We start from the raw sequence: 27,723 nt of genomic DNA, 5'->3' as shown, positions 1-27,723 counted from the left end.
CATAACACGTTAGAATTAAGAGAACGAAATGCATATGTCTGGGACTCCTGGGTGGCTCAGTTGGTAATGCATCTGACTCTTGATCTCAGGTCAGGTCTTGATCTCAGGGTCATGAGTTCAAGCCCTGCACTGGGCTCCACGCAGGCATGGAGCCTACTTTAAAAAAAAAAAAGCATAATGTTTTCTGCAGTTATGCTACTCACTTGTTTTATATAGAAAAATGTTATTTCTTTAAATAAATTAAAGATTTTTGAGTTGTAAAAGGAAAACTAAAACTAGTACATAGACTACTTATAAGAAATTACAGCATTGTTTTTAAAAATATAATAACTAGAAGTTATCTAATGAGATACCACTTGAATGCTCATCACAGAATGATTTTACTGAAAGTACAAAATAAGGAGACTCCAAAGTAATGAGCTTGTACTTCACGAACATGTGCAAGTAGATCCATAGAACACGCTACCTGCTAACAAACTAGAGAAAGGGTTTAGTACAACTTACGGCTATGGGCTTCTGGGCTCCAGCTGGTGGTCTCCATTCATTTCTATGTAATATTTCCTTCCTTTTAACAGGCACTGATATCCTTGATCTTGGTAGGCACTTTCCCTGGAATCTTGCTTTCTGTATTTTAGAATCTTATTTAACCAAAATAAAACAACTTCAATTTCTTTAAAATGTTCGCATTTTAGTATCGATGCTTGTGAGAGTATAAACATAAGGGACATATCGTAACACAGTAAGCTCACTTTAGCCAGAGATATTTAGACCCAGTGGGACAAGTGCTGATGGAAAACCGCCATGCATTTAAAAAAATGCTTATTTATTTTGAGAGAGAGAGGCACAGAAAGGGAGAGAGGATCCCAAGCAGGCTCCACACTGTCAGTGCAGAGCCCGACGCGGGGCTCGATCCCACGAACTGTGAGATCACGACCTGAGCCCAGATTAAGAGTTGGACGCTTAAGTGACTGAGCCACCCAGGCGCCCCACACCATGCTTTTTCTTTGAACAGAGAAAACCGTTCTATCCAGGGTTCCTTCACATATTTCTAGTAATATATAACACTACTTTTAAAAAATTAGGGATTAATGCTAACATTTACAGAGACAGCATGCATCAGATATGTACAAGTAATAACCAGATATGTACAATAATCAGACATGTACAAGTAATTACATATAGTCATCACAGCTTGGGTTATAGGCCACATCACTCATGCCACATTGTTGTTTTCAGTGTATGAGCAGGTTTCTAACATGTCTGTGTTTGTCACCATCAGGCTTTTTTCCTGTTTTCCTTTCTTTCTTATATTAGAAATGTGGACAGCATGCTTTTTCTCACCCTCCACTTATCCACTTTTGAAATGTCCTCAATCTAGGCCCACACATAACTACACCAGACCAAATTACACATGGCAGAGGGACTCATTCACTCTTCTTCCCTTGACAACTTTCCTCAAGTTCAGTTTCTCTATCACAGTAGATAGATTTCCCTGACTCATTGGGGAGATTTTCTCCTCCTCTTCACCCTTTCAGTTCAGACATTTGGTTATGACTAAGTCTATGCTGCTCTTATTTCACAACATCAATGACATTGGTAATTTTGTCTCCTTTAATGACTCTCTCTCTCTCTCTCTCTCTCACACACACACACACATACACACACACACGCACAGAGCACATCATCAGCTGACTCCTGAAACCACCACTAAAATTGTTTTTCTATTGATCATGACCATAAAGTATTACCTGCTTCCTTCAGGGGTCATATAATAAAGATCACACTATTACCAATTATGTCTGAGGTACTAACTTCAGCTCTAAGGGGTCTTTGCAAGAGAATTCCGAATCGCCAGTCTATCCTCTCTGTTTTTAAAAAATAAGCTTCATCTCATTGTCCCAGGCCTGTCTGTGAACCTTCTCTTACTGTCTCTTTCCTATGCAAAAGTTAGGTTAGGATTCTATTTCTTTTTTTTTTTTTTTTAATTTTTTTAAACTTATTTATTTATTTTGAGAGAGAGAGAGAGAATATGCTGGGGAGGGGCAGAAAGGAGGAGAGACAGAATCTCAAGCAGGCTTTACACCATCAGCATACAGCCCAGTGTGGGGTTTGAACTCACAAACTGTGAGATCATGACGTAAGCCAAGGTCAAGAATCAGACGCTTAACTGACTGCACCTCCCAGGCACCCCAGGATTCTACTTCTTCAAGTGTCTCTTTATTCGTAAATCCACTGCTTCTTGAAGTTCCCTAACTAATGAGAAGAGAGGACATAAGTTATCCAGATCATGCGTCGGCTAGATATACAGGCACCACCATTAGTCACCATTCAACAAGATGATTTTTCTCCTGCTTCCACTACTCATATTCTTTAAACATCCATATTCGGTGCATTTGGTGGAATTTCCATCCTAATGTTGCCAGCCATATATCCCAACTCACTGTGTGAGATGCACATAAGACAGGTGTTTTGATCACACGGTCAAATCGTTCTTACCTTGGATCCCCTTCCCTGGAGGTTGAGAAGCCAATGATCTTGCTTTATGAGTGATGCTGTGATTGAATTCCTCGTGCATGACCTAAGATGAAACACATGTGTCAAGGACTTGCTAACCAAAATCTCTGTCAAAATCCACACAGAATCACCTCAGAGCTCACCTCAGGAGTCAAGTATCTGGCAATAAGATTCTCTAAAAATGGCCTTTTCAAAATGGAATTAATAGATGGCCGATCTCGGGGAGAGACTTCGAAGAGCTGAGATATCAAGGCCTGCAGGTCATGGGAAAACCTCGGGGATATTGGGGCAAAATGTGCTTGACAAATCTTCAGAACCAGCTGGTGTAAGTTGTTACCCTCAAACTGGAAGGACAAGGAATAATGATCCTAAGTCAGAGAAGAATTCAGTACTTGCATGTAAAGTAATAATAAGAAACAAAACAGAGTTTCCAGCAGGTGCTCACCACCTGTGCCCCCATCGGCGGGCACGCTGCAGGGACACACTCTCACACTTGGGGTGGGGCCCTCTGCCTGTCGCCCTCAGATTCCTGCACTCCAGAACTGGGGGTGCTAGAACTGACCGCCCTTCCCTTTTCCGGCTGAGGGACCCTTGTGAAAGCAGTCCCTTTGCCTTTGCCCAATCCGGACTTTTTAAATAAACAAAGTGGAATTTGAATCTCAAAAAAAAAAAAAAATGCAAAAACAAAAAACAATGTTTTAAAGCTTCATTTGGAAGCACCATAGTCCCCCTAAATTGCTGCCATCAACTAATACTTCATGAGTAGGTATTATAGGTAGTTACCCAATGTGATGTCATGTTACGTAAAACAAGGTTTTTTTAGTTTTAATTTTTCCTTATTATCAAAATAATATGTATTCATTCTAAAAAACGAGAAGGTATAGGAAGCTACAAAGAGGGCAAGTACATATGATTTTCCCGGCCAGCGGTATATTTCCTTCTAGTCTTTTTCAAAATAATGTTTATTGGGGTGCCTGCCTGGCTCAGTGCAGGGTTATGAGTTCAAGCCCCATGTTGGGCATAGAGCTTACGTTAAAAAAAAAAAAAGAAAGAAAGAAAAAGTAAAATAATGTTTACAGAGTTGAGGTCATAATAACATGAAATTTTACATCTTGCTTTCTAAATTAATATGACATAAACATTTCCTCAAAAATTCCTCATGAACCAGAAAACCTTCCATTTTGTGAAGTCATTGGTTATTTACACATAATAATAATGCTCAGCAGCCTGGGGTGGCTGTAAAGATCCCGTTTTGATCAGGCCCTTACTAGCTGTGTGGCCATTGACAATAATAGTAATAATTAATAATAACAGTAATAACAGCAGAAAAGAGTTAACACAGCAGGTTAAGGACTGCTCTCCTTAGAAGAACCTGCTAACTATATTGCACCTTGGCTGGCATCTGGGAACTCACATTGCAGGAGAGTTCCCACCACTCTCTAAATATTCAGAGTGGCTTTCTTTGCCTATACCACTTGTGCAAATAATATGGTTTACGCTGATCACCTGCCTTCTTCCTGGGACTCTGGAAGCTTAGTATATGCCAAATATAGGGTGCCTACATGACGAGTGCCACATAAAAACCTTGGGCACTGGGTCTCTAAAGAGCTTCTCTGGTTGCTAACATGTCACATGTGCTGTCACAACATGTTGCTGGAGAAATTAGCGTATCCTGTGTGACTCCATTGGGAGAGGCTCTTAGAAGCTTGTGCTTGGTTTCCTATAGACTTCACCCCATGCACCTTTCCCCTTTGCTGATTATATTTGCACACAGTGTATTTATTTTTATTTTTTTAACAATTAACTTTTTATGTTGATTTATTTTGAGAGAGAGAGCGCACGCTCAGGTGAGCAGGGGAGGGGCAGAGAGAGGGAGAGGGAGAATCCCAAGCCGACTGCACACTGCCAGCACAGAGCCCCATGTGGGGCTCAGACTCACAAACCGTGAGATCATGACCGGAGCTGAAATCAAGAGTCGGACACTTAATCAAATGAGCCACCCAAGTGTCCCTCACATGATTTATTTTTAATGAAAATATTCTATGTATACTATTCTCTAACCTGGATATTTAAGTTGGACATCTTTCCATGTCAGTATATATAGGTCGACCATTCGTCTTAATATCTTGTCCATATAATTTTTAACAATCTAATAACTCCAAACATTAACCTTGTTCCTCTCAAAAGTTAATTTCACTTACACAGTTTCAATAATTCAAGATTAATTTGACAATTAATATACTTACCGGATGCTTGAGTGTGCAAAGCTCATATAAGACACAGCCAAGAGACCAAATATCCCTGGGGAAGACAAGAGTTCACATGCCAAGAAATATCCATAATTCCGAATTAAAGCCTTTATCCTTACAGTGCTCTGTATTTGTGTATCTTTACAATTTTATAGGTTGACCAGCTTTTTTTTTTTTACAAATGAGTTCAGATACGTCATCTATTCTTAGTCCTAAGAGATACAATTAAAACAATATGTAGTTTGTCAGAATCCCAGCAGAGAAAAGATACACAAACTCTGCTACAATCTGAGGGCTCAGGGTTTACTTCAGCTTCATGTGCTCAAAGAAAATGTGTGTATGTATGGGATTTTGAACAATTCAGAGGAAGAAGGCAGGACTCAAACACAGATTTGTTTTGATTCAAAGGGGAAAATCGGGTTGATTTACAAAGGTATATTCTACTCCAGGCTATTGACAGAACCAAAGTTCTACTAAGTAAGGACATAGCAGTTGGCACTCCATAAACTGAAAAATGTGCTAACAATACATGACTGGAGACTTGCTCTTTAGTACTTATATATGACTGGTTTAATAAGGAGCTACTTTATAGAACAAAAAGCATCATTAAATCTAAAAAAACTGAAGAAAACATAATGAGAAGTGAAAAAAAAGTGAAAACAAGGATTCAGTACAGTGAGGAAAAGGGTTCCACTGCTTCGCAATACTTCCTCTGTGTGCAGCAGGAGCCGAGAAAGACATCCTAAAGGCTTGAGGAAATGAAGGGTGATGATTATAGAACAGGTAGGAAACAACTTCCAGCTGTTTCCTAGCATTTTTCTAAGAGTTTCTAGAAACTCACTGGCCCCACTTCCTACGATCACACAGAATTTTGTCTTCACCGGGTCATCTGTAGGTCCCCTCCCCTGTCCCAGAGCGCCCCCTATAGCCAGGGTGGTCCAACAGGGAATGCAGCCACCGGGCCGGATGGGAACATGTACAAGTCTTACACCACCCTGTTTGTGGTGCGGACTATGGTGAACCAGGGACTGGTTTTCTGAGCTCAAGCGGGGTACCCAGCTGATTTTTGCTAAGATTTCCAATTATCAGAAACACCAAATCAGTTTACTTAAATGTTGATTCAAATTCTTAAAAAGCAGTACAAGGAAACAAAACAATGCTGCTGACCCAGGGCTCTTCTCTGGACAGTCTGCCCTCCCACCCAGGTTGCACCAGCTGCCTTGCTGCTTAACTTGAGGCCAAACCCCCTCTTGGTATTAGAGGCTATTAAAAAAAAAAAAAAAAAGCCTGTTTTTCTATGCAGAGAAATGTTTACTATTCTTTTTTAGAAATCTCTGCCATCTGGGCTTTGCCCTCCACTTATCTCTTGCAAAGTCAAACAGCCAAACATCTCTTGGGGATTTTCCTAAACAAATGGAAAATTAACTCCCAGAAGGAACTCAGTCTTCCTGATAAGCCAACAAGTTCATCTGGCAGCCAGCTTTGAAAAGTGGATTTTTTTTTCCCCTTCTTACATAGAAGTAAAAACTACCTCATGTTCACCTTTTCCTACTGCGTATATCAATATTACTCCTGAACAGTGGGCTTAGTATCGTATTCATAAAACTAGCTGGGTTTTAAAGCTGGAAGATACCTTAACAATTACCTGGCCCACACTCTCTGTTCCTGCTAGGGGAACTGAGGCCCACAGAGGTTAACCGACTTGGTCGAGTTGGTGACGGGGCTCTGCCACCAGACCTCCCTGCCTTCTATCTGACCCATCCACAACACTTTCCCGTATTTGGCTAAATAGCGTTCAGAAGGTATGAAGAGCAAATAGAAAGATGGACATCACAGTGACTGCAATTTTCAATATTCCTTTTATCACCTGTATTTTTAAGTGAAGTGGCCAAGATAGTCACTGGGGTCCCCATTTCACACATGAAGAAAATGCAATTACATAAGTACCATAAGAAAAAGAGAACCTACCAGCGTCAGTACTGAGACTTTCAAACCAATAGTCGGTAACTCACGTTTTATTGTTGTAGGGTTTATTCTGACAGATCTCTGGGGACAGGTAGTAAGGTGTTCCAATACAAGTTCTAGCAAGTTCCATGGAACTAGCAAATCATATTAAATAATAAAACAACACAGTTTATTACTGGAGTAAGAAAAGGCTTAAGACACAGACATGCAAGAAAAAAAGTATAAAAATGGATAACACAAAATTTGATGAATGCACATACTGAAATAAAGCAAACATATTGCATACTAACAACAAGAATAATAAAGTTAGTTGATTTTTTTTAAAGTTAGTTGATTTTTAAGTTTATAATTTACCTCCCCAAAATCAACACATAAAACAAATTTATGGCTCAAAGACTCCACAAAGAAGTACAATTGTTATATTATAAAACTCTTAGATGCAGAAAGAATTCTCCCTTTCCAATTACCAAAGTAATGCAATCTCACGGCTTAAAATTTGGAAAACACGAAAGTGAATAAAGAAGAAAAAAATTACCCAGAATCTCACTACCCCAAAACAGCTATTATTTAAAATTTGGATATATTTCCTTCTCATCTTTTTTCCAGGCATATTTTTCATATGACTGTGATCACGGAGTATTTAAAATTCAGAATTCCATTTTTTGCCTTCATATGACAAAGTTTGTTCCCATGTCATCAAGAAGTCTTCAAAATCATAAATATAAATGGCTACATAATATTCAGGTCCACGCTTATGCCGTGTTTTATAAAATTTACCTATTTCCCAATTATAAGGCATTTAAATTATTCCAAATTTCAAACTATTCCCTGAGAACAAATTCCCAGGAATAGAATGATTAAAAATCTCTTGATACTTATTACCACTAAATTGTCTTCCAAAGCAGTTGCATCGATACATTCCCCGGAGCATGTGTGAATTTGCCTGTTTCACTAAATGCACTAGCTTTGTGCGTATTCAGTCACAGCTCCTGTGATAAGCTTATCTCACACTACACAATACTGCCACCATCATTGTATTATACCGAGATTTATCTTGGAAATTTTACTCTCAGACCAAGTATCATCTGAATGACTTAAGGCATTTATAGAAATAGTTATCTCAAACTATCTGGAAACCAAGCTTTTAATATCTTAATTCATGATACCTAAAAATACATATTTTGGCTGTTATGAATAGAAAGAAAAAGGATTTTTAAAAGCACTTACTTGTTCAGAACTCTTGCTATCCCGAAGTCCCCGAGCTTTGCAACCATTCCATTCTTGCTAAGAAAAATGTTCTATAAATAGAGAGAATGCTATGTTGTGGGAGATATTTCAAGAAAACAACAAGATCGTTTCCTGTCTTGATCTTCTCTCTGAACTCCTACCTGTGCTTTTATGTCCCTGTGTAAGATCTTCCTGTCGTGAATATATTTTAGTCCTAGAGAAATCTGTACAAACCAACTCAGAATCTGTAGAGGGAACATTAAACGAAACCGGTCAGTGGTCTGGTGGTCACTGAAATGTCTTCATGATAATGTACAAAAAGAGAGAAATGACACATTTGTGTGTCCGAACTTATATGAATGAAACTACTGGAAATACCATCTTATCACATTATTCTCTTTTTATAGCTAGAAAAATGGAGGTTGCAAAAGGCAATTTGAATGCACTGGTATCAAAGTACAGAAAAAGTACAGAAAAAGATAAGTAGAAGCAGGGGAGAGAGGGAGGCAGTTCATGATTTTCTTTTTTCTTAACGCTGGTCTGCTAACTGCTCTAGGACAGTAGATAAGCAGCATTTCCTGATAACCCTGGTGCCATGAGGGTTTCCTTTTCAGTGGAAAGAGGGTGCCCAGGGCAGAGAGGGAAAGCAGAAGAGGCAGAGAATCTATGAGGTTGTTAACAATTTTAATGAATTATCAATATGTATCTAATATAAAAACAACAAATATCTTACTTTTAAAACTTAATTTCCTTTCTTAGTCTTGATTTTATTTTCTCGTAGCTGGCCATGAGCCTCTTTTTAAAAATGTGTTCTAGGCCTGTAAAGATTTCCTTAAACTATTCTAAAATTTCATTGGTTCTTTGGATGCCAGGTTACACAGAAAAAGAAAAACACAAGGAAAAAACCTATACTCCAGATGCTAAGATTGTTATAATTTTCATTCTTTTCCAACAGAGGTAAATGTAACTCAAAATTTTGTAGAGAAAAGTATTTTTATTAAATGAAGCAAAATAATACCTGGATAGGAAGAAAGGAGGGTTTCTACAAATATGGAATTTAATATAAAATGTAAATGAACATAGGAAGAATGCGTGATTAAATTTGCAAACTTTGTAGAGATCCTGATTCCTGAATCATCTGTCTATTCAAACTATTCTATTGTGTGCCGTAGAAAATGATATAGGCATGAGGCTCTTACATGGTAGAACAGAACAAAGAAACAAATGGCCGAAAGAAAGATGGCAGGCCATTCCTGTGCACGGCTCCAGGCAGTGGCCTGCCTTATCCATCACACAGGCCCGATTCAGAATCCCTTCTACACACACATACTTGCTGTCTCCTTCATGAGTACAGCTCCCAGGAGGGTTCCAGAGGAAGCTCCGAGTATGGAAGAAAAATGTGTTTGTGCAAAGAGGGAATGGGAATTGCGGCCATTATTCTTCACCTTTTCTCTCCTCTTTCTTCATAATCAATGAAACTAAATAGCCAATTGCCACGAAGGCCTTCCATGCTCCCTAGCAAAGTGGGATAGCTATTTTAAAACAGCATACTAAATGGTAAAAGGAAGAAGAGTAAAGCTATAAATATGTCACATTTGAAATGGCTGAGGAACATCCACATTCACATTTTTTTAGCCAGGAAGATTTATCTCAAGGGCATCCTACATGAGATTGTCCAAAAATACACTATCGTTTCTCAAAGTTCACTCTCAAAAAGAGATTCAATTTCAGTTCAATTGCAAACATGTTCTGGACTAAATCTATCAAGAATATTGATACACTGTTTTATGATTTAAATTTTCTCTACCAGCAATCATGCTGTATATAAATATGGTCTATTACTTACAGCACTATAAATCTAATTGCCCCTCATACAAATTAAAAGGCAAAATGGAGGTGTTTTTACCTGATCTTCGCTAAATAACACTCCCCGTTGTCTATGGATCCTTTTCATGAGATCCCCTCCATCACAATACTCCATCACAATAAACAGCCTATTGTTCTCTGTAAGAAAAGGCATCATTCATTACCTTTCATGTTCCCGAAGATGGAGAATATAACAGAAAAATGCAGTATGCAATTGTTAAAAACTCTGGCTGTAGAATCATGATGGACTGGGTTCTCATCCCACTTCACCACTTAACATTTCTTAGCTCTGTGACTGCGGGCAAGTTATTTAAATTTCTCTGTGCATCATTATCTCATCTGTAAGGTGGAGATCATAATATAGAAACTCCTCTCAGGAGTGTCATAAAGGTTAAACAAGTTAATCCATGTCAGATGCTTAGAACAATGCCTGCATATAAAGAAGAGTTCCATCAATGTTAACAATTGTTATTAACACATTCCTGCAAGATGTGAGAAATCTGCTGTAAAATAGCAGCCGGGAATCTTAACCAAAACCCCAGGAAGAATTAATAGACCTTTGAACTTGAGTATAACCTTTTATTTATATGGCACGTACTCAGCTATGTTGTTGAGAACAATACGCACTCTTCTCAACTGACCTCTGCCTGACCTACTTCCTAGAGTAATGCGCATTCTCCATTCCTGCTGCCCACTCAGGGTTTCCACTCGTGGCTACTGGCCTCTCTAGCCTGCTCAGCTACCTCTGTTCCCACTAATTCTCACCAAGATCATCGTGTGCATTCCCAAATCTGCTTAGGCCAATTATACTTGTTATTACAATTATTGCATGAACTGATGAAATACGAATGGAAAAAGAGAGATGTGATTATTTCTACAAAACCTATGTTGAATACTGTGGAGAACTCAATAAAAGCGAATAGCTTTAAAAAAAAAATGCCATCGACCTAAACGTTGGATAAGACAAGTGGAAAATAACCAAGAAAGCTTTAAAAAGATTGGAGCTTTAAAAAGAAAGCTTTAAAAAGCTCTAAAAAGAAATGGAGGAGAGTCGCCTATGTAAGAATATTCAGAACTCTATGCAATGAACGCATAATCAAAGATGAGGCTTCGGTCTTATGTCAAAAGTTTGGCAAGTGATTGTGCATTTATAGATGAAAATTAAACACGTTTGTATGATTTCCTGCTTAACCAGCCTTTCCCCTTAACCAGCCAGCTGCCAGTGGGGCTCCTGTTAGGAAATGGCTCCTACTCACTTATTCACGTCTCCTGCTATTTTATGGGTTCCCTGCAGACAGAGCCCACACTTTGCTCTTCTGTATTCCCTGCACCTAGCACAGTAGAAGGCACATGGAAGGGGCTTAATCAAGTTTGGTTAAGTGGTTTCATAAAACATGTAAGGAACACAAAAACATGGCACAAAATCAGGGGTGAATCTCCCTAGTGTTTTGCCCTGTAGTGACTGAACATCCGCTAAATGCCAGAATCTCTTGCCAAATAGCTATCATTTGCTACCTCTCTCTTTCAAGTAGCTCAAACCAACTTTAAAGTGGCCGCGAGCATCCTGACAGCATCTGCCCTCGGTTGTGGTTGCATCTAATTCACAAACTCAGTGCTCCTTTCACATAACACTTCAATGTCCACCTCCCTCCTCAAATGGGACAGATCCATTCATTCATCCACAGACTTTTACCGAGGACATGCCAAGGAATGTGGTGCTGGGAATAAAAGGTAAATAAGCCATCCTTCCTGCACAAGGCGTGGACCGTAGAGTTGGCAAATCAGTGAGTACACGTGAGAAGAGCTAAGTGGAAGTCTGTGCCCTGGAGGGCAAAGGGGACAAGAGCCAGTCGAGGACAGACTTGGGGAGTCTACGAGGGTCTTAAGAAGGTATTTCCTGACACACCCTAATCACCTAGGGATCAGTTATTTTCAGGAACATATTACTTTTAGGAGACCTACTGTTTCTCATAGCTGAGTCATTGAAAGGGCTGCCATAGTGATGAAGGGATGACAATCTCAAAACCACGGAACAGTCAAAGTCAGGAAAGCTAAGGACAAAGGGTTCCATTTTACTCACTTTCCACCAACCTACAATTCACTCAGCCTTACACTGGCTTTCCGTGAAAGAGATTAATTGGCTGGTTCAGAAGTAATCATGGCTGAGCCATCTTAAAAAAACTATTTGGGGGGCGCCTGGGTGGCTTGGTCGGTTAAGCGTCTGACTTCAGCTCAGGTCATGATCTCACAGTTCGTGAGTTCGAGCCCCGCGTCAGGCTCTGTGCTGACAGCTTGGAGCCTGTTTCGGATTCTGTGTCTCCCTCTCTCTCTGCCCCTCCCCTGTTCATGCTCTCTCTCTGTCTCAAAAATAAATAAACGTTAAAAAAAAAACTATTTGGGTCAATGAGCACCATTTGGCTCTAAATATCCATTGCCTCCCCACCAGCTACTGTTAATTTCATATTTAAATGGGGTTAGAACTGTCTGGAAATATCATTTATGTTCTCAAATTTTCCATCTGTTTAAGAAGAATAAGCACCGTAGGAGGGGGAAGAGGTATGAGAAAGAATTTTGTTCTCACGGCCTCCAATCCCATTGATGGAAATAAAGAATGCAATACACTGGCACAATAATACAGTAGATTATATGCCACATGAGCAAGGGTTTGGAGGTGCTCAGAGCAGAGGTGACAGAGGTCCCTTTCTGCAAATATTAAGACTGTATTTAATCTTAAAGAATATTTGAAAATGAAGAGAAGAGGAAAAGGATGCTCTCTAAAAAGGAAGTACAAGACACATCGTAGGGCAGCAACTTCTGGAACTATAGAGCTCATGGGTCATTGACCTTTCAAAACTATTTAGGGACACTAACAGTAGGGACTGACATTAAGCAACTTTTCTGTTGTCAAATTCGAACACTTAAAAAACAACTGCTGTAATTAATTCATTCTAAACTGCACTTTTAAAAAGTTAGGATTGCATCTTACAGACATTGGCATCTTCTAATCGGTTGCTGGGGGCCCAGCAGTCTTGGTGTTATTATACCGCCTGCATAACTTTTACACCTTAACCAATTTAATTTGCTTATAGTTGCCTTTTTATGTATGCACAAGAGTAATAGAAAGTAAATAAGTCTACAAAGGCTCTTTTGGTACACATTAAATACAAAATTGTGATAAAAAAAAAGCACTGTGTTAGGGTCTAATTGACAGTATTGTTTCTTGTAATTAGCACAGAATGGTGTATCTTGTAACTAATGGCCTCTAGATTTGATGAAATATCATCCATTACCACCATCATTCGATAAATAAAAGCATTTTAGCACCCCACATCAAGGAGGGACACAGAATCGGCCTAAAGAATAAAAATACCTCCTGCTATTCTCCCTTGCTCATTGTACTCTACTCACACTGACTTCCCAGTGCGCTCTGTGCCAGGTATGAGATTCTGTACTATTTACAAGCCTGTGACTATTTCACGGATGCCAGGACATGCGACTCCTGGGCCAGAGGCAAAGGACTTTATTACTCTTGGCAAAAGCAGGAGTCAGAGCTTCACGTTAGCGCTCGTTCTCTGTGTCCCCCCAACTCCACGGAGGTACAACATGTGAGCCTAGACAACCATATGCACTGCAGTGGGCCACGTTACAGGAAAGGAACACTGACCTTGAGGAATCTGCTGCATTTTAGTGAGCAGTGAACAAGCCAGCTCCGCCTTGGGGGAAATGTCTCATCCGTCAGTGTCGCTCACTACAAACACAATATGTAGCTGGGTAGACAGCGGTCAGGGCTCTGCGTTCCTGGCACACCCAGCAAGCGCGTGTGAGATGCTCAGGGCCCACAGCAGATTGCCTCTCCCCAAAGCCTCCTGGCCAATCCTTTAACCCATCAGGCCTGCTCTTGCCTCCTGCCTTTGCAGTGGCTGTTGCTCTGTCCTAGGAAACTCTTCCCCAGAGTTTAGCATGGCTCTTCAAGTCTTTGCTCAAATGACTGCCCTATTCTAACTTGTTTCCTCACTCCTGCCTCACCCTATTTTATTTTGCCACAGCACTTATCACCTTCTAGTATACGACACAATATGCTTATTAATTAAGTTAACATTTATTGTCCAACCCTCCCCACCCTTTCCTCTGGGCCTATAAAACTCCACAGTCGATAGCAGGCAGAATTCTAAGATGGCCCCAGTGCACACACCTTATGGACTCCCTCCCCCAGAGTGAGGGTACAACCTGTAAATACGATGGGCTATCACTCCCATGGTTATGTCATGTCATACAGCGAAGGGGATCTTGCTGATATAACTGAAGTCAGTTGACTTTGAGTTAATAGAAAAGGAGATTTTACCGGTGGGCTTGACCTAAACACAGCATCCATCCAAATCTAAGTCTAGAGGTCAGAGACAGAGGAAGTGAGAGATTCCAAGGGAGAGAAGGCCTACAAAAGGGCAGCTGGCCTCTGGAAGCCCATACCCACCCTAGTGAAGTAGATGAATTCTGCCAGCACTGTGAATAAGCATGGAAGACAATGCTGAGCCTCTGATGAGACAGCAGACCCAGTGGAGAGAAAGACCCTGAGCGGAGAATCCAGAGAACCAAACCCAGACCTGTGATCTAGAGAGGTTAGGAAAAGATAAATGGGTGTTGGTTCAAGCCACTGAATTTGTGGTCACTTGTTACACAGCAACAGAAAACAACAGTGTGGGGGACACTGGCCAATTTTGTTCACCGATGATCCCTAAAACTTAGAACATGCCTAGCATATAACAGGCACTCGATAAATATTTACTGAAAGAATTTAAATGGAATTAACTTAGCTTCAGGAAAAATCTCACTACATCGCCTTATTATTCATATGTTGTTTCAAACTTACAAAAACTTCATACTTTTTATAGATAAACATTTACTGAACTAGAGCCATGGTTCTGTTCAGAGACAAGCTGTTGAGGGTAAACAAAGGCTTTATCTTGACTCTGAGCTGTCCCGGGCTACAAAGGGTTCTGTGGCTTTCAGATAAGCTCCATGTTTCAAGTCCCAACAACCTGCAGGCAAACCCATTGTCCTCATTGCTCTAGTTTTCCTAAACACACACTTCAAAAACAAAAAATAAAGCTGCCATAAGAAAGTTTAAGCTTACAATATAAACAGACTCAGTAGAGGTCATTTCTGCTGTACAAATGACCTCTGATTTTAAAACAGTATCTATGTCAACGGTCCTCAAATATTTACCTTGCATAAAGACATATTCCACTCTGTGAAAGTGGTCCAGTCCATGTACTCATTCAGCAATTGTATATTAAGCACCTACTATGTGTTAGATGCTGAGGATCCAGTGCTGAGAAAAGGATTCAATAGATCTACTGTCTTACAGGGACTATCTTACACCAATTCATACCTGTAAACACACACACACACACACACACACACACACACACACACACACACACACACACACAAAGTGCAGAGGTGCGGTGCAAGGTCAGGAAGGGGGCTCTGACGGGAACTGGGATCTCGGAGAAAGCCTGAGCGTGAGCTTTAGCCAGACAGAGGGATTAATAGCAATAACCCGAGGAATAAGGAAAAGATTGTCTTCTGGCTTGTTAGGAATCGATGAATAGAAATGTAGGGCCCTTACTCAGTGGCTGCCCCTTAGAAGTTGTTCAAAATAACCCAACTCCCTGCTCAGATGTACTGCTCAAGTCCCAAGTAGACCTCAGAAGAACCCTGTTCATACCCAGGAGTTGAAGAGGGCCACACTGAATGCAGAGGTTTTAATTTGTGAGAAACATGGGGCACCTGGGTGGCTAAGTCAGTTGAGCGTCCGACTTCCGCTCAGGTCATGATCTCACGGTTCGTAGTTCGGGCCCCGCATCAGGGTCTGTGCTGACAAGCTCAGAGCCTGGAGCCTGCTTCAGATTCTGTGTCTCCCTCTCTCTCTGCCCTCCCCCCCTTTAAAAATAATAAATATTTAAAAAATTGTAAGAAACACAGTGCCCTACACAGTGTAAAAGCTCAAACAGTAGGGGCTATGTATATTTATTTACTGATGTTTACACCCCCTGAGGGTGCTTGAAGGCATCTAGGTAACATTCCTGCTCCATTAACTACTCAGCACGTGTGAACTGAAGCACCCACCCCAGTGCTGGGGGCTGGCACGGGGATGCTCCACAGTGAACCGTGTGCAGCCTTACACACACCTGACATACAGGATATGTGTTTATTGTCTGTCTCTTCCCCCTAGAATGGAGGCCCCATGAGGACAGGACCTTGTGCCTGTTTTGTTCACTGTTATATTCCTGGCTCTCAGAACAACGCCTGGCATCGAGGGCACTCAATAAAACTTTGTTAAGTGAGTGAATGGTCTTTGACCAATGCTCCTTTCGTGTTTTGTTTTGTATTTTTACCCCTGGAGCCAAGTGGTGGATGAAGGCAGAAGAGATGTTGTATTCAGGCATCCACAGGAAGGGAATTGCTTCCTTAAAGCTTCTCCCCCTCTGCTTTGGCTGTTTGCTTGGCCACGGTGCGTGGCTGTTCGCCGCCTCTCTGTAAGAGGACTGGACAGCCCACCTGTTGCCCCAGCGCATGCAAGGACTCTCAGAGGCAGGATATCCCCTCCTCGTCACCATGTTATTGGGACTGCTGTGCCAACAAGACCGTGAGCTCAGAACGATCGTGAGAAACAGGCCACATCCTAGCAGGGCTCCGACGGTGATGGCGTGGTGGACCCTGTGTCTCGCCCTTTTCTCTGGCTCAGGAGAACAGCGTGCTCCGTACCTGGGCGGCTCCATCACCTGGGGCCCAGACTTAAGACCCTGCCCACTCACAGCCAACGTGCATTGTGAGACATACATGTGTATTACTGGAGGCCACAATCTAGGAGTTATTAGCATACCAATCATTAACTATCTGAGATGGTAAGAATTAAGGACACGTAGGAAAACTTGAGCAAACTTGGAAAAGTCGTCTACGAAAACTCACTAGAGAAGTAAAGTTAATGTCTCAAATGACCATTTAAGTAAACGGGAAAACGAGTCTGTTTACGAAACCTAATTTATGCACAGTTCCCAGGAACGTATCCCTTATAGATGTCTACGTGACTACACTTTATTAAAACCCTGGAAGCACATTAGAAAGTCAAACCTTGAAACGAACTGAAGAAGGTTACGATGTTGGGATGCTTCATCTTTGCCAGGAGAACTACTTCTTTCGTTGATGCTTCTTTTTCTTGGGTGGGCATCTAAAGTATATTAAGAGAGGATAGTCTGTAAAGATAACTTGCTTTCGAGAACATGCGTTCTGCTCACTGTCATCTGAAATTCTTCAGAATTTCACTGGCTCCTAATGCCACTTCTGAAACTGATCTACAGTGGCAGGAAATGACATCCCTAGAATTAGCAGAGCAGATCTGTATCTAACCAATGGTTTATGACAATTGTAAACAAGAAAATAAATATTTCTGGTGAAGGTGTGCTGTCTTAAAGGTTCAGTTGTGGGGCGCCTGAGAGGCTAAGTCGGTTGAGAGTCCTACTTCAGCTCAGGTCATGATCCCACGGTTCATGGGTTCGAACCCCACGTCGGGCTCAGTGCTGACCGCTCAGAGCCTGGAGCCTGCTTCAGGTTCTGTGTTTCCCTCTCTCTCTGCCCCTCCCCTGCTTGTGCTCTGTCTCTTTCCATCTCAAAAATAAATAAACATTAAAAAAAAAAAGGTTCAGTTGCATTGGTGGCATTGTGTTAATTATTCAGGCATCTAGAGGAAACTTATTGGAATATTTATCTTTCAGCAGCAATGACATTCTTTATAAAAATGCAATGTTCCAGCAGCAATCGCTACTGAGAAGAATCAAATGAAATCTTAAGAAGAAGGTCATATATCACATCAATCAGACCAGTAAAATTCTATGTTAAGATGACAACATTTTTCACTTGCAAATAAAAACTGTCTCTTGTGACTTCATTTCTGATTTGATGTACTTTCTTACTATTCAATATATCATCTACTGCCCAGTATTTTTCGATGGTGTTGGTGGCAGCGGCAGCGGCCACCCTTCGCTTTCACCTCTACTTCCTCCTTCTCAACCTTTTGCCATCATTTCCACCCTGTCATTTCCACCCTGGCTTCTGGCCTCTGCAGGTCCCCGGTTCCTCTCCACTGCTCCCTCTGTAATGTTCTTCGACACTGGCCCACACTTGATGTGGGAGTTCCCAAATTTCTCATCCTCATTGAGATTTAAGGATTTTGTAAAAATTAACGTTCTCAATCCCAGCCTGACTGCCTCCTACCTGTGTGCCCTTCAGCAAGGCCTTTGAAGCTTTGAAGCTTCAGTTCCTTCCACCCCATTAAACTGCACAGCTGGTGCAAATGAGCTTCAAAACCAAAAGGAACTGGGGCACCTGGGTGGCTCAGTCGGTTAAGCATCCGAATTCAGCACAGGTAATCCCGTGGTTCGTGGGTTTGAGCCCCGTGTTGGGCTCTGCACTGACAGCGTGAAGCCTGCTTGGGATTCTCTCTCACCCTCTCTCTCTGCCCCTTTCCCGCTTGCTCTCTCTCTCTCTCTCTCCCCCTCCAAAATAAATAAACATAAAAAAAAAAAAAGAAACTGAAGTATTCTTACCAGGTTGATAGACTTGGCTACTCAACCACTTTAACTGCTATTTTTCAAAAGAACATTATACACAAAATCAAAAGGCAAATGCAGGTAGGTCACTGCATTTTGATGGTTAGGTAAAAATATTGGCAATGTATGTGACAAATAGTTCTGTATTTACAATATATAAAGGAGTCCCGGCAAATTAACAAGCAAAGAAAGGCAAATCTGCCAATAGAAATAGGGCAAAATACACGAATGGGCAACTCACAAAAACTAAACAAAAATGACTGATAAAGAGAAAAGAAAATATTCAACCTCACTCAATAATCAAAAGAGCAAGGATGAAAACAAAACTTGATAGCATGCATGTCTCATCAAAAACATGGTCAAAGACAAAAAGAATTTTAGTACACAGGGTTATCCAAACAGCAGCAAAACAGCACTCGTAGACTTCTGGTGTTAAGTATATGAACTGGTAAAATTTTTCTGGGAAGGAGGTGTTATAAGACGTACTAAGAAACTTTAAAAATGCTCCAGGATCTGACTTAGTAATTCTTCCAGAAATTTATCCAAAGAAAATAATCAGAAACGTGCTTCAGCACTCTCCTATGACAACCTTCATCACCATGTTTTACTATTAGTTTTTTATTTCTTTAATTTTAGTTTTTAAGTTGATTTTGTTTATTTTGAGAGAGACAGAGATAGTGCGAGTGGGGGAGGGGCAGAGAGAGCAAGAGAGAGAGAGAGAATCCCAGGCAGGCTCTGCACTGTCAGCACAGAGCCCGATGAGGGGCTTGAACCCACAAAACCACAAGATCATAACCTGAGCCGAAACCAAGAGTCCAACTCCCAACTGACTGAGCAGGCACTCTTATTATTAGTGTTTTAATTACTATCATAATACACACTTGTGATTTTAAAAAATATCTGAAGCCAGACAGAAGCGAGCACAATGGAAATGAAACTTCCCCTTGTCCACAACCCCACTCATTCCACGAATTCTTATGCCGTAGGAGTAATTGCTGTTAATTGCTAAACCTTTCTATAAATCTTTTAATTTTATTTCTTTAAGTTTATTTATTTATTTTGACAGAGTACACAGGAGAGAGAGAGAGAGAGAGAGAGAGAGAGAGAGAGAGAGAGAGAATATCCCAGGCAGGCTCCACAACATCAGTGCAGAGCCTGATGCAGGACTTGAACTCATGAACTGTGACATCATGACCTGAGCAGAAACCAAGAGCCAGACACTTAACTGACTGAGCCACCCAGGCTAAACCTTTTTATTTAATGCACATATAGGTAAACACACATACATAGTCTGTTTAATAAAAATGACTCATATTAGGGGAGCCTGGGTGGCTCAGTCAGATAAGTGCGTGACTCTTGATTTTGGCACAGGTCATGAGCTCACGGTTTGTGGGTTTGAGCCCCGCATCAGGTTCTGTGCTGACAGCTTGGAACCTGGAGCTTTCTTCGCACTGTGTGTCTCCCTCTCTCTCTGTACCCCATCCCCCTACTTGTGCTCTCTGTCTCTCAAAAATAAATAAAAACATTTTTAAAAATAAAAAAAAAATAGCCCAGAGATGGGGTGCCTGGGTGGCTCAGTTGGTTAGGCGTCCAACTTTTGATTTCAGCTCAGGACATGGTCTCTGGGTTTGTGAGTTTGAGCCCTGCATCAGGCTGTGCGCTGACAGCTCAGAGGCTGCTTGGGATTCTCTCTTTCCTTCTGTCTCCCCCAGCTCACACGTGCTCCCTCTCTCAAAATAAATAATCTCTAAAAAAAAAATTAAAATAGCTTGGAGAGAAATTCACCATAATGTTAATAGTGATTAAGAGAAAGGTTATAAATGATTTTTATTTTCCCCTAAATGGTCTTAATTTCCCCTTTGCTTCTTTTCAAAAATTTCTACAATGAACATTTTTATTTTATAATCAAGAAAATATACAACACATATTTGGAAGCAAGAATCAAAAGAATAATGCGGCTGGCCAGCTCAGTTAATATAGCATGCAACTCTTGATCTCAGGAGTTCAAGCCCCACCTTGGGTATAGAGCTTACTTTAAAAAAAAAAAAAAAGAATCAAAATAATATGCTTGGTAATAGTAGGATGATAAGAGAAAAAAATTTTGGTACCTATAAAAAAATGAGCAATTCACGTTCTGGCGTTTAGAGTTTACTACGAGGAGAGGCATTGGAGATGTGAAAAGAAACATAGATTTCTTTAGCTGAGAAGTGATGAAAAACTACATTAGGGTAGAAAAGGGAGAAAGAGTAATACATGTTAATACTGGGACACAGGCATTGCTAGGCAAATTTAATAACAGAAAGACATACGAAAAAGCAAGAAGGACGAGGCCTAACATAACATTCTCCTTAGTGATGGCATGGATACCGGAGTGGTTCATGAGAAAAAGGATGAAAGAAAATCAGTGCTGTATTAGAAAAATATGGTCAATTTTTTATTATCTATACTAAAGAATGGGAGAGACGTTATGAACTGCATTAATATACATTGTTAAAGAGGGTTCACCTCCCAAATAGTTTCTTCTTTACTTAGAATTAAAATGGTGTTATAATCCCTAAGTATGTACCAGCTTAACAGAATTAGAAGGCCTGAAGGTATCTATCAATTGAATTATTTATGCAATAACAACGTACTGAACACCTACCAGTGCTGTGTGGAATACCAAGATGAGTAAAGCCTGGATTCTGCCTGCACAGAAAACACAGTCTAATAAGGGGGAGAAGGCATAGACGCACACACAAACCAGCCAAAGCACATCAGACTAGAAGGCAATCAGCACATAACAACATGATGGATAAAAAGCTATGGAGTTTACAGAGAGAGATTATTTTGAGTCGGAAGGTCCTGGAAGGTTTCCTGGAGCTCAGCCCTAAACAAGTGGGATCTTGATGCTTAGAGATGGGCAAAGACTTTCTTGAAAGAAAGAGCCCCATGGGTGAGCACCGAGGCTAGGGTGCAAAGGGTTTGCATGCGGGGGAGGGATGCTGGACATGGAATGTGGGAACAAATCAGCGAGAGTGTCAAAACTAATCTAAAGAGTGAAAGAATATAAAAGTACAGTATAATCCCACATTCCACCTACATTATAGCAATCTAGGACATCTTCCTTTGACGAATGTGAATATATGTGTGTGTGTATAAATACTGAGACGGAGAGAGAGATAATATGTATTTTTACAAAGATTGCCTCATTGTGCACATACTGTTTTCCCAATTTGCAGAAGCCATGACATTTCTCATGTCAATATTTCACCTACAACATGATTTCTAAGAACTGCTTTGTTTTTCATAAATTATGTAACCAATCCCCAGCTGTTGGGCATTTAAGTTGCTTTCTAACTGTACATCTCTGAAGATTTCCCTTTGAATAAACCCCCAGAAACAGATGTACTAGATCCTAGGATGTATACTTTTTTCCTTTCCTTTTTGAAGGACGCCCAGGTGGCTCAGTAGGTTAAGCAACCGACTTTGGCTTAGGTCATGATCTCATGGCCTGTGAGTTTGAGCCCCATGCCGGGTTCTATGCTGAGAGCTCAGAGCCTGAAGCCTGATTCAGATTCTGTGTCTTCATCTTCCTCTCTGCCCCTCCCCTGCTCATACTCTGTCTCTCTCTCTCCCTCTCAAAAATAAATAACATTAAAAAAATTCAAAATGAAGACAGCTTTCCTGCTTATACAAATAATACAACTCATGGGGCACCTGGGTGGCTCAGTCGGTTGAGCATCTGACTTCAGCCTAGGTCATGATCTCCCTGTTCCCAACCAAGTTCGAGCCCTGTGTTGGGCTCTATGCTGACAGCTCAGAGCCTGGAGCCTGTTTCGGATTCTGTGTCTCCCTCTCTCTCTCTGCCCCTCCCCCACGCATGCCCCTCCCCTCTCAAAAACAAATAAACGTTAAAAAATTTTTAAAATTCTGACACGGCAGAAAGGAATGGTGGAGGTGAAATCCCATCACTCAGCAATAATCAGTTAGTGTGTGTGTGTGTAACATTAACAGTACATACACGCACACACACATACACACAAGTGCTGGTGGCCTGATTTTGTTTTCATCATCACAACATATTGCGGACCTATAATACAAACACAGCATGGATCCTTCCAAGGCTTTGATACACAGAGTTCTCTTCATTGTGATACCAATTTACCTTCCTCCCAGTAGAGGGAGACAGTGCCCACTTCCTCCACTTTCATACTCCTTCTAATCCTTCCCAAATGCGTACGCAAAAAGTGAAATTGTTTGACTTCTATTTCTTAGTTTACTAAGGAGTAAGTATGATTACTTCTTCAGTTACGGGTTTTTTTCTTTTTATTCATTTACAAAAGGCTAGCACCGTTAGGTCAATACTTGGCAAATATTTTTGGCATTCTGTCAACTTTGAATTTATTCGTGGTGGGTTTTGTCATACAGAAGTTTGATGTTTTTATGCAGTCAAAGATGACAATGCATCTAGCCATCTTTTCCTTTATGACTTCTGTCTACGGGAAGGTCTGTGGACATGACTGGAGCATTACCAAAATTTTGCTGGAGCCGTGACAAAGCTACTGGGTAACCCAGGGAATTGGTGAAAGGAGTAAGACAAACTCGAGGGAGAGAAAGAGCCAACGGTATTTAGCAAGTAATTGGATGTGGAGAGAGAAAAAACTCAGAGATGACTCCTCAGTCTTGAGCCTCGGTATCACAAGGACACTAATGTCACGAGCATGGTGTGGCACAGAGCAGATGAAATGAAGAACCAGGGTGCTGGAAGGTATCATCATTGGAGACAGAGTTGTAAGTGTGGCCTGCGACCTGGTGAGGTCTGCAGTGAGGCGATGGCCCAGGGAAAGAGAAGAGTGTCAGCCAAGAACAGATGGTTGGGACAGATAGAGGATGAGGAAACAGGGAGGCCTGAGAAAGAGCAGTCAGATAAACGAGAGAGTGTGAGCAGAACAATGTTGCAGAAGGAAGCTCTGACAGGCCGCTAGAATAATAGGACACTTGTAGAAGTATGCCACCGGAGCCATGAAAAGGGACTTATATTGGTAAATAAAGCATTCTCCCTGAGGCTAACCATCTACACCAGAGCTTGCTTTCTTTTGTTTGTTTATTTATTTTGAGAGAGAGAGAGAAAGCATGAGTCAAGGAGAGGCAGAGAGAGGGGGAGAGAATCCCAAGCAGGCTCCACACTGTCAACGCAGAGCTCAAACCCACTAACCGTGAGATCGTGACCTGAGCCGAAGTCAGATGCTTAACTGACTGAGCCACTCAGGTGCCCCTGAGTTTTATACAGCAAACTTACATCTGAGCTTTCACATAAGTTTGGGAAGTCCTTTTTTCTTTGCAACTTTTAAGAATTGTGGTAAAGTATATAGAACATAAATATATACCATTTTAAATGAGAAATTCAGTGGCATTAAGTACGCTCACGCTGCAACTTATGAAGTCCATTTTGCACACATCTGGGGATTTTGCTTTTGTTTTTTTTTTTAAGATTTTATTTTTAAGTAATCTCTACACCCAACGTGGGGCTCGAACTTATAACAGTCACATGCTTTACCGATTGAGCAACTGAGCCAGCCAGAAGCCCCATTTTGCAGACATTTTGTATGGAAGGTCTTCTGCTACCCTCAATCATAAATCCTCCAGAAGACAACCAACAACACTTGCCTTAAAATTAATTCTAGCATGCGATGGGCATTGTTGTCCCAACATTTGAAACGCACACATCACTAGAGAGGGTGACACAAATGCTGAGAGGAATTCCACAAAAATGATTCCTTTTCAATGAAATATATTTCATTAGTCTCCAAAATCGTTAAGCTAACAGAAGTACATTGTTTTCCTCCATTCATTCAATGCATTCAATAAATGTTTTTGAGCGCCTATCACGTGCCAGGCACTGTCCTACATGCTGAAGGAGACAGACAAGAAACGCATGAAGAAATAAGTGAGCAAAGTAATTCCTGATTATAAATGCCATTCAGAAAATGGGGCAGTGCAATAAGGAGTGATTGAGGGTGTGTTGCTACCTCAGTTTCTCACGTTTAGAGAAAGAGTCTTTGTGGAGGGGACCCGATGATGGAGATACAGCCAGAGGAAGAGGACCACCCTGTGGCCAAACAGAAAAGTCAAGCAATAGAGCAGAAGAAATCTCACAGACCTTGCAGGCCACCCTCAAGTGCCACAGGAGCCAGATGCTATAATCTTATTTTTCTTTTCCTCGTTTTCCCTCCCCTCCCCTCTCCTCTCCTCTCCTTTCCTTTTTCTAATAAAATCATTGGTTGCTGTTTGGACCACGGACTTAGGAGTTTGAGTAAACCAGTTAACTGAAGCTTAAACTTCATACTATGAAAACAAACAAGCAAAAAAAAAAAATGTGTTTCCTTTTCATACCTAATTAAAAGCCAGTTGAATGTAATACTGAAAATGAACAGGAATGTGAACTTCTTCAATTTACCTTTGCAAAATCAATCTCCTTTATAACACAGTGCTTGCTATCCGATGTCCTTTTAGCCAAGAATGCTTTCCCGAAGGCACCTTCCCCAATGGCCTTAATCACATCATATTTATCCATGGTCTCGAATGCACGGTGGCTCCTGAAATCAGAGCGATGAAATTTTATCACACACTGTTCATAAACATAAAGTCACAAAATTGATCACTACAACGTAAAAGAACTTATTTTGCTAAAATTTTCCTACCAACCTCACCAAGACAGTCAAATAACTTTCCTTGTGGCCACAGGAGACAACCAAAGTGAAACTGCTTTTTGGTAGAATCTCAGGTCAGACTCAGCTTTGATACACTGTAGTGTTGTGATCTTGGGGAAGTCACTTAATCTCTGAAAACTTCACTTTCCCAATTCCTAAAATGGAAATAACAATTCCCATATGTGCAAGATTGTTCTGAGAATCAAAGATACACCACCTCGGGTCTTGGCATCTCTATAAAGCAGGAATGTCTTTAAGGCTCGCGCAGTTTTACAGTTCGGCCCTTCTCACCGGGGACGTGCTGCCCCCTAGGGGACACCTTGGGAATTTGTGGATGTTTTCCTGTTCTCGGCAGAGTTGGAGAAGCACTCTGGCATTTAGAAGTGGCTTGGGCCTCAGATACTAATGTCCTGCGATGCGAGGAACAGTCCTGAAGATAAAGGATTATCCTGCGGCCTTACAACCTTAGCAAATCCCCACACACATTCAGGTGCGTGGAAAAATCCGTTTATAATTACCTGCGGCTAGAACCAAATTCCATTTTACATGTAAATACAGATTTTTTTTTTTTTTTTTTTGCAGTTTTAACGAACATTGAATTTTCGAGGAATGCAACTGCATGTAAATCAAGGCTTGACCGCACTTTTTGTTTAGAAAATTACCAAGAACCGTGCACCGGTGTGGAAAATCACGCCCCCGCTGGCCGCGCTGCTCCTGGTAGCCGAAACCTAACAGCGGGCGGCGGTCACCGTCAGGTGCCTCCCTGCCCAGGTGCGGGCACTTGGCTACTTCACGACGTCTTCAAGTGTGGACTAACCAAGCATTTGCAGACTGAAATGCAGACTTTGTTGTAAACGGTTCCCTTGCGTTTCCTCTTTATACTGCAATTAGGGCATCATGCCCACTTTTAAAACTTGCGTGAGCAGGCAGGTTATGTTTTCGATAATTTGTGTCAGGGTAGGAAGGGGGACAACTGCGTGGGTGGCATGGGGGAACCAGCCCCGCTGCCAGGGGAGGCCCGAGACACCCGAGGATCGGGTTTTGAGTAAGGTGGCTGGGGAATCGGAACTCGAGGGCACCAGCCCCGTACCTGAGAGACGGCGACCCACCGCCCAGACAACACCAGTGGGTGGAAGCCCCCAGCTCTCGGACAAGCCTTCTCCCTTAGAAGCACCCCGGGAGGCGGCCGCCGGGTGGGCGGCCGAGCTTGCGCCGAGTTTGCGCGCTGGCGGGAGCGCGGCGTGTCGCACGTTGCCACGGAGAATGACGCGGGCCCAGGACTTCGGACGGCTCCCCTGCAGACCCTATCTACCCCGCAGGGGCTCGTCCCTTTCCCCGCGGCTCCCGGAGCTCCGGGGACAGCTCGGGATTAGGATCCGGGGCGTCCCGCCCGCAGCATACCTGTTCAGACGACTCCGCAGGTTGGGAAGCGTCCCGGGGGAATCTGGGTCCCCGGACCGCCCCGCTTCCGGACCGCCGGGGCGGAGCCGCCCGGGAAAACGCAGGCGGGGCTCCGGGAGCAAGCTGCGAGAGGAGGGGTCTACGCAGTCCACCCAGAAGTTGGGTCCAGGGCCAGGGAGTTTGGAGTTACTTTGTCGTAGGTCGGGACTCCAGCGCCTATCCCAGCACACAAGCACACCGCGCCTCTTTCTTGCGTACCAGATGGTTTGCGGTTTTTGATATTTATCTCTGTTTGCAACAACCCAGCAAGGTTGTGGTCTCCCAGTCAAGGAGAGTTTTTTGTGCAAGGTCTCAAATACTGTCAAGGGTTGGAGACTGTTTTGTCTACAGCTGGCGGCCTCCATGGGGGTTCTTTTACAAAACTGGATGCCGCCCTGAGGCCTGCGAACAGGCCCCCTCCTCCTCCTCCCCATTCCCCACTCCCCATTGCACACCAAGCTGCTGTCTAAAACGTTTCATTACCTGTCTAAGTAGCTGAAAAGGATGTAATTTCCAGCAATTATAAATATTGACACAAGTAAGACATATCCAAAGGAATCTAAAAACTGCAGCAATTTGAAACCAACAATCATTCTCTTTTTTTAAGCTTCTTTTGAGAATCACAAAGCGTACATCATTTCTTTCTCTCCTTAAACTCGTATCCCCATAGGTAATGTTTTTCTGCTTCAAAGTTATATTGATCACCTTATCATATAAATGGAAATTTACATTTCCTGATCATAGGCTTTTATTTTTTTATTGAATTATTAACATTACTAGTAGTATATAACTGGTAAAAATAAAATGAATCACACTGATAAATAATCATTAAACATAAAAAGTAAATTTGTTATGGAAATTCATCTCTTAAAGATGTCAATGGATTTTTCTCTTCCTCCCAATTAGTATCCACAGATGAATGCTAACTTTTTGCTAGAATCGACAAGGTTCAACAATGATTCTCTTGCTTTTCTTTCATCCCTCCCTTCCTTCCTTTTTTCTTTCCCTCCGTCCTTTTTTCTTTCCTTTCTTTCCTTCCTTCCTTCCTTCCTCCCAGCTGTAAGTATTAAGAAATCTCATTCATTTAAATAAATAATAGGAAGTTTTGTTAAAAGTGTACCTCAAAAGCAAAACTCTGTTGGGGGCACCTGGGTGGCTCAG

The 27,723-nt window shown here is 41.7% G+C and overlaps 1 protein-coding gene across 1 annotated transcript in view; it reads right to left on the bottom strand.

Moving 5' to 3' along the window:
* Positions 1 to 25,192, bottom strand: part of NEK5 (NIMA related kinase 5) — a 63,582-nt gene extending 38,390 nt beyond the window's left edge. The window contains exons 1-11 of the mRNA XM_042907666.1: positions 25,118 to 25,192; positions 24,870 to 25,008; positions 16,956 to 17,052; positions 9,862 to 9,959; positions 8,117 to 8,200; positions 7,956 to 8,026; positions 6,776 to 6,862; positions 4,761 to 4,815; positions 2,658 to 2,858; positions 2,497 to 2,578; positions 505 to 638 (exon numbers count right to left, since the gene is read on the bottom strand). Coding sequence (XP_042763600.1) covers positions 505 to 638; positions 2,497 to 2,578; positions 2,658 to 2,858; positions 4,761 to 4,815; positions 6,776 to 6,862; positions 7,956 to 8,026; positions 8,117 to 8,200; positions 9,862 to 9,959; positions 16,956 to 17,052; positions 24,870 to 24,986 — 1,026 coding nt within the window. The 5' untranslated portion in view covers positions 24,987 to 25,008; positions 25,118 to 25,192. The remainder of the gene's footprint in view (positions 1 to 504; positions 639 to 2,496; positions 2,579 to 2,657; positions 2,859 to 4,760; positions 4,816 to 6,775; positions 6,863 to 7,955; positions 8,027 to 8,116; positions 8,201 to 9,861; positions 9,960 to 16,955; positions 17,053 to 24,869; positions 25,009 to 25,117) is intronic.
* Positions 25,193 to 27,723: the final 2,531 nt, after the last annotated feature.

The sequence above is a fragment of the Panthera leo genome, chromosome A1 (assembly GCF_018350215.1).
Source record: "Panthera leo isolate Ple1 chromosome A1, P.leo_Ple1_pat1.1, whole genome shotgun sequence".
In the NCBI taxonomy this organism is placed as follows: Eukaryota; Metazoa; Chordata; class Mammalia; order Carnivora; family Felidae; genus Panthera; species Panthera leo.
Note: the sequence above shows the minus strand (reverse complement) of the source record. Positions and strands in the feature narration are given on the sequence as shown.